Here is an 8,106-nt window from a genome sequence, read left to right on the forward strand (position 1 = left end):
CTTAGCTATAAATGGCACCCCCTCTAAAGGTTGTTATAAGATTAATGTGGATGCTAGTCACAACAACTTCAAAAGTTGCATAGGAGAAGTTTTCCGAAATAGCACTGATTAGTGGATTGTAGGTTATACCAAAAGCATTAGAGCAATGGGGTCCCTAAATGCTGAAATAAAAGCTATTAAAGAAGGGTTAAAAATGGCCATGGAATGGAACCTTCTACCACTACACATTGAATCAGATTGCGTAGAAGCCATTAAGGCCATTCTTTTTGGACAAAATTTTATTGACAAAAATGTTTCCACATGTAGGTTGTTAATGCACCAAGGGAAGGAGATGACCCTCCATCATACGTGTAGGGAGTGCAACAAAGTAGCCCACGAATTATCCAGGATGGAAGGAAGTGATGAAGTGAAGAATAAAGTTTTTGTAAAAGCTCCTTTTGTAGTATCTAACTTTGTTACTTATGATCTGGACAAGGATCGCTCTTATATTAAGTACTTACCTAAGGATGCTTGCAATATGTTAGCAAGCCTAGGAAATCAAAGTGTCCGAAGTGACACTATTTTTAGCAATGTTGTAACAAACGGTATTTAGCTTCCTTAATATATGCTTTCCTATTTGCTCAAAAAAAAGTCTAGGATGTATAAGGGAATAAATCTAAAAAAGATAATGACATTTTGAAATTAAAAAGTGAGATATAAGAGAAAAAGCAGAGATAAGAAATTATAATTCTTATTATGTTGAATAAATGTTGTAGAAACAAAACATGTTATAATCCGTAATAATTTTGGGGCACTAATGACTTTCTGAAAATTGGAGAAATAATTATGTTTTAGAGCCAATAAGAAAGTTGGAAATTTCTCCAAAATATACGGGTTAAGTGAGGGAAAATTATTTACCAACACTTGGCATTCACATCAAATAACTTTAACTTATCATAGTTAAGTGTCTAATTTAATGAGGTGAAAATATATTTGATTAAATGATTAAAGTTTATCTCCTGACAAATGTCACGCATCTATATATGATTTGGTACATACAAGGGCGCGAATAAACTTTTTTTAAAGTGAAATGTATATGAACTTGCAATGAAAGAGGAACTTAACTTGTTTGTCTTTGTTGCTTTCTGCAAATTTCACCTTAACAGCCCATTTGAGATTGATTTAGTTAGTTATAACAATTAGTTAAATGCTTGTGTAATTTGAAGAAAATATTTGGACGTGCTCGCTGAAAACATTATACTCCTATATAATAGAAATACTTTCTGAAAAGTTGGTCTTGTTCAAAAACGTATAAGAGAGTTGGTCTTCTCATAAATAGTCACTAGCTTTCTGATTTTTTTTCACTTTCTATATCACGTAAATAGGTACTCAAATTTGATATTTACACCAAACAAATGAAAATAGGATATGTGTTTTTCATACGTATATTTATCTATCGTACTTAATGATACATACATATACATATAACCTTACTTTTTGATTACTAAAAATTTAATTATATTTAATTTGGGTAAATATCAGATGCCACAAAACATTTACCTAGCCACTGTTTTTGACTACTAAAAATTTAATTATGTTTAGCTTGGGTAAATATCAGATGTCACTAAACATTTTACCTAGCCATTCCTCCGAAAAGAAATTGAGAAGGAAATTAGAGTTAGTGGAGCCATAATAATGTTTAATGTGACCATAACTCGGTGAAAACCACGGCAAGAATAAGAAACAGCTGTTAAGGCTAACCAACAGCTGCATATCTTTAAGCCATTTGCTATTACCCCAACATCGCATCTTCCTCTGATCCCGACCCTACGGGCGTAAAAAGTGTAAATCGTTAGAATTGTTTTATTTATTTTATGATGTCACTATTTTTTAAAATCAAAATTAAATTGGGGTGTCGATTTTTTTGGGTCCTGCTTATGTATAGTATGGCGCTATGGAGGCACTGAGAGAGTCCGAAACGTTTCTATATAAGGCCACCCCACGCATTCACAAACTTCGTTCCCAAACAGAACAAGAAAATCAAATCTCGGAGAGAGAGAGAGAGAGAAATATTTTGAGAGAGAAATACAGAAAATCTCTCTTCCTTCTTTCCTTTTTTTTTTCAATCCCCATTCATATTCTTTTTTTAGAATAATCTATGGCGGCATCTGTCGAAAACAGGCAGTTCAGTCACCTAGAAGCCGGTTTATCCCGGTCTTTCAAGCCCCGGTCTGATTCCCCGGTTCGTGGCTGCAACTTCCCTTCGCCCAACAGTACTAATTTCCAAAAGAAACCAAATTCCACCATTTACCTTGATTACTCGTCGAGTGAAGACGACGATGATGATGACGAAAAAAATGAGTACCTTCAAATGATTAAAAAAGGGAATTCAGAGTTAGAGCCATCTGTTCATGACACTAGGGACGAAGGTACCGCTGATAATTGGATTGAACGCAACTTTTCCATGATTCGTCTCACCGGAAAGCATCCATTTAACTCCGAACCACCGTTGAACCGGCTCATGCACCACGGCTTTATCACACCGGTCCCACTTCATTACGTTCGTAACCATGGACCGGTTCCCAAGGGCACGTGGGATGACTGGACCGTGGAAGTCACGGGACTAGTGAAGCGTCCTATGAAATTCACAATGGACCAGTTGGTTAACGAATTCCCTTGTAGAGAATTGCCCGTTACGCTTGTTTGTGCTGGCAATCGAAGGAAAGAACAGAACATGGTTAAACAAACCATTGGTTTCAACTGGGGCGCCGCTGCCGTTTCAACAACGATATGGCGCGGGGTACCCCTCCGCGCTTTGCTAAAACGGTGCGGTGTTTTTAGCAAGAATAAAGGGGCGCTTAATGTTTGCTTCGAAGGAGCTGATGTGTTGCCCGGAGGTGGTGGTTCAAAGTATGGAACCAGCATTAAGAAGGAATTTGCAATGGATCCAGCACGAGATATCATCGTAGCCTACATGCAGAACGGAGAAAAATTGGCACCCGACCACGGGTTTCCAGTACGAATGATAATTCCAGGATTCATTGGAGGAAGAATGGTGAAATGGATAAAGAGGATTATAGTCACCACCCAAGAATCAGACAGCTATTATCATTTCAAGGACAATAGAGTTCTTCCTCCCCATGTTGATGCTGAACTTGCAAATACCGAAGGTACGTACCGTAACTATTTCAATTTATTACTCCATTTGTTCCAATTTATGTGAACCTATTTCCTTTTTGGTCCGTTCAAAAAAGAATGAACCCTTTCTAAATTTGGTAACAATTTAGCTTAAACTTACAACTCCACCCTTAATGAGAAACTTTTATAACCACACAAATACCTGGGGCCCATTTGGACTTGTTTAGGTCGACAAATTCCAAAAGTTTTATTTTTTTCTTAAACTTCGTGCTCAGTCAAACAGGTTCACGTAAATTGAAACGGAGGGAGTATCATTTTTATTAAGGGGTATAAATATATTTTAATTAGTTGAGACTTGCACATACAAGTAAAATATTTCTTAGAATACAAAATCAACTGAAAGCTTACTTCTAATTATATGGTTTTGAATTTTCCTTTCAATGAAGTAAATAAAAAGGAAACAATTATATTCAACGCATGTAGGTATATGGTCCTGTCATTATCTCAAATCAAATGGTTTAAAGACAAAGGACTTTGGAAACATAGAATTGTCAGCTTTATAGTTATGGAGTACTATATTAGTTAGCTGTTTGCATCTATTCATAATTGGTCTATCTGTGTGCAGCATGGTGGTACAAGCCAGAGTATATCATCAATGAGCTTAATATTAACTCTGTCATTACGACGCCGTGTCATGAAGAAATTTTGCCAATTAACGCCTGGACGACTCAGCGACCTTACACGTTGAGGGGCTATTCTTATTCTGGTTAGTATTTTTATTTTTTCCGATTTTGCTGAGAATATCATATTTCTTAGTTTTGTCGATACATCGTATCCTCTAACTCTGACGTTTTACTTCGTCCTTATGCACCCACTTACGTCCTTACTTTCTCAGACAGTTTATTGATGAAAACTACTTACTATTTTCGACCCGATAGCCTCAGCGTCCTTAATTAAATGTGATGTTTTGAAAGAGATATTCTCTCCCGTCTATTTTAATTAATTTTTGGCTGTTTTTATACGTGGGAATCTATTTTTAACATTAATTAATATAGAAATGAACCATATTAATATTATTAATTTGTTCATTGAAAATACAACAAATACTCTTCGGCTCTTACTACAATGACAATTTTGAAGAAAAAAAATTAATTCCTTCCTAATATCTGAAAAATCAAATATTGTGGACCATAAAAAAAGGTCAAAAAATCAATTAAAATGAACTGGAGAGAGTAAATTAGAAAATATAATTATAGCACTAGTAATTAAAGTTATTAGATGTCTTCTTTAAAAAGCGTGTGAAAACTTTAAAGACGAAATATAATATGAATATTATCTAATACTTAGAAAGTGTCAATAATTGGTAGACAATTTAAACTATATACTAGTTAAAAAGTCTGTCAATACAACTATTAGTATTGGGGATTAGAGAGAATAGTAGTAAAATGGAGTAATTGGACGCATGAGCTTGGGATGCTGATTGCTGTCAGCTTGTTTGCTAATGTGAAAAAGAAAATAGTAAGAAAAGGCCAACATGGTTTTGTTTATTTTATTATGTGGTAGTACACAAAAACCTGGGGAGCTTTCCTAGTTCTGAAGAGTCGGTCTTTGGTAGCACAAAATTAATAGTATAGTATACCAAGTGAATATTAAATTCAATTGTCTAAAGCACGGAATCTTTTTGACTACTTTAGTTCCTGCATCTTGGGTTGCCTCAACAACACCCTTTATTGAATTATTATAGTAATGTTCAATATAATATACAATTAGAAAACTCTCAAGTGGTCACTTTATATGGATCTAGTCAATACTATTTCTTCTAAACAACGTGCCTAATTACTTCCCACTTTCCAGTACATGACCACCATTAAGTTTAATTTTTGTCAATTCCTTGTGCAATTGGCCCTTCAAATGAGCAGAAGTGTTACGTAGGAAAACTAACTTCAGCTACTATTATAGGAGTAAACCTGTTAGGAAAAGATGCTCGAGGAACTGACAAAACTTGTAGAATAATTAGCCATTGTATTGATTGAAATACTGATTGTGAACGTGTAACAAACAGGCGGAGGGAAAAAAGTAACGCGAGTAGAAGTGACGTTGGATGGAGGAGAAACATGGCAAGTTAGCACACTAGATCACCCAGAGAAGCCCACCAAATATGGCAAGTACTGGTGTTGGTGCTTTTGGTCACTCGAGGTTGAGGTGTTAGACTTGCTCAGTGCTAAAGAAATTGCTGTTCGAGCTTGGGATGAGACCCTCAATACTCAACCCGAGAAGCTTATTTGGAACGTCATGGTACGTTCACTTCTTCTTTTACCTTTATTTCTTTTAACTTCTATATACTAGCGGTGTAAAGTTATTTTACACCATAAGTTAACTTACAAAAATATGTAACTATTTATACTACGAGTGATGAGGGCAAGAAGGGGTTTAAGTATTTGACAATAAATGTAAACCCTGCAATTTTGTTCCTAATTTTTTATCCTTTCAACTCTTTTGTGATTGCTTCATTATCTAGATTCACAGAGCACATGTGTTCACATGCCAAAACAAAAAACTACAAACAAAAAAACTTTTCACTAGTTTTAGTCTAAGATTCCCCTTTTTTTTTTGGGAGGTGTGTGGTCCATACTCCATAGATCAATTCCAGCCACTGACGTACCAAACCCTGAAAATTCCTAGTAGTTATAGCGACGTACAATCATTTCATATTCTGTAAGCAGAGACGTGATCACATGAACTAGATGTGAATACCACTTGCCCAGTCCACCAGGTCAATTCATCTAGATGTGTAAATCTTGACACCAGCACTGGGTCACTTTTATAACACTAGCATTTAACAACATTTCATCCTTGAACATTACTTGGGCTAATTAATAAGTATTTTTTTTTATATACTCTAAAAATTGTACTTACATAAATGAATTTAACTTATACACGCTGACAATGTTACTAATTCCACTTTTTACGGACGGTTATCTATAGAAATCATTTAGGTGAAACAATTCTCTTACACTATGATCAGTGTTAGTACATAATGGTTATTACATTTTCTAAATATTGTGCTATGTTGCAATGTTCAGGGAATGATGAATAATTGCTGGTTCCGAGTAAAGATGAATGTGTGCAAGCCTCACAAGGGAGAGATTGGAATAGTGTTTGAGCATCCGACTCAACCTGGAAACCAATCAGGTGGATGGATGGCGAAGGAGAGACATTTGGAGATATCAGCAGAGGCACCTCAAACACTAAAGAAGAGTATCTCAACTCCATTCATGAACACAGCTTCCAAGATGTACTCCATGTCCGAGGTCAGGAAACACAGCTCTGCTGACTCTGCTTGGATCATAGTCCATGGTCATATCTATGACGCCACGCGTTTCTTGAAAGATCACCCTGGTGGGACTGACAGCATTCTCATCAATGCTGGCACTGATTGCACTGAGGAATTTGATGCAATTCATTCTGATAAGGCTAAGAAGCTCTTGGAGGATTTCAGGATTGGTGAACTCATAACTACTGGTTACACCTCTGACTCTCCTGGCAACTCCGTGCACGGATCTTCTTCCTTCAGCAGCTTTCTAGCACCTATTAAGGAACTTGTTCCAGCGCAGAGGAGTGTGGCCCTAATTCCGAGAGAGAAAATCCCATGCAAACTCATCGACAAGCAATCCATCTCCCATGATGTTAGGAAATTTCGATTTGCATTGCCCTCTGAGGATCAAGTCTTGGGCTTGCCTGTTGGAAAACATATCTTCCTCTGTGCCGTTATTGACGATAAGCTCTGCATGCGCGCTTACACGCCTACTAGCACGATCGATGAGGTGGGGTACTTCGAGTTGGTTGTCAAGATATACTTCAAAGGAATTCACCCTAAATTCCCCAATGGAGGGCAAATGTCACAGTATCTTGATTCTATGCCGTTAGGGTCATTTCTCGACGTGAAAGGTCCATTAGGTCACATTGAATACCAAGGAAAGGGAAATTTCTTAGTTCATGGCAAACAGAAGTTTGCCAAGAAGTTGGCCATGATAGCAGGTGGAACAGGAATAACTCCAGTGTATCAAGTCATGCAGGCAATTCTGAAAGATCCAGAAGATGACACAGAAATGTATGTGGTGTATGCTAACAGAACAGAGGATGATATTTTACTTAAGGAAGAGCTTGATTCATGGGCTGAGAAAATTCCAGAGAGGGTTAAAGTTTGGTATGTGGTTCAGGATTCTATTAAAGAAGGATGGAAGTACAGCATTGGTTTTATTACAGAAGCCATTTTGAGAGAACATATCCCTGAGCCATCTCACACAACACTGGCTTTGGCTTGTGGACCACCTCCTATGATTCAATTTGCTGTTAATCCAAACTTGGAGAAGATGGGCTATGACATTAAGGATTCCTTATTGGTGTTCTAATTTTAAAAACAAAACAATATCTGCAGGAATAAATTTTTTGTTTCCCCCTATCAGTTGTACATATTGTATTTGGTTTATCACCCCCATGTACTACGTAGTGTTTGTAGTTCTTACATTTTTATTTTTTAGAATTTTTTTAAACCTTAGGATATAAAGGTTTTCTCTTCCAACAAAGTGATTCTTTAGGGAAGAAATGTACTGTACTGTACTAGTATGTCTAAGTCGAAAGGTTGTAATGTTTACCATGACAAATTGTATTCAATTCCTCATGGAATAGTAACATTGTGTTCATGTGTCTTCCTGTAAGCGATTCTTCAAAATATCAATGTATATATATAGTAATTGCAAACCATTGTTCCTTTTCCCGATGTAGTTAACTACTCTTTCTTTAGCTTCTAGTCTCTGGTGAATATTTTTTTTTCTATAACTCTTTAATTAATACGGCCTTAAATAAGAGAAAAGTTTAAACCACGAATATCATTATGCAGACGATATGGTAATTAATCTACTTTTTGAAAAAAAATCTATTTTCTTTATGTGGTCCTTGAAAATAATATTCTAGAACTTTTGTATATTC

General features: G+C 36.2%; 1 protein-coding gene across 1 annotated transcript; it reads left to right on the top strand.

Moving 5' to 3' along the window:
- The first annotated feature begins 1,989 nt into the window (after positions 1-1,989).
- On the top strand, positions 1,990-7,835 carry LOC104210745 (nitrate reductase [NADH] 2). Its single transcript, XM_009759705.2, has 4 exons — positions 1,990-3,149; positions 3,743-3,883; positions 5,180-5,412; positions 6,201-7,835. Exons 1-4 carry the CDS (start codon positions 2,138-2,140, stop codon positions 7,527-7,529), a joined length of 2,715 nt encoding a protein of 904 aa, XP_009758007.1. The 5' UTR covers positions 1,990-2,137; the 3' UTR covers positions 7,530-7,835.
- The last annotated feature ends 271 nt before the right edge of the window (positions 7,836-8,106 follow it).

This window comes from Nicotiana sylvestris, unplaced genomic scaffold (genome assembly GCF_000393655.2).
Source record: "Nicotiana sylvestris unplaced genomic scaffold, ASM39365v2 Un00011, whole genome shotgun sequence".
Taxonomy (NCBI): Eukaryota; Viridiplantae; Streptophyta; class Magnoliopsida; order Solanales; family Solanaceae; genus Nicotiana; species Nicotiana sylvestris.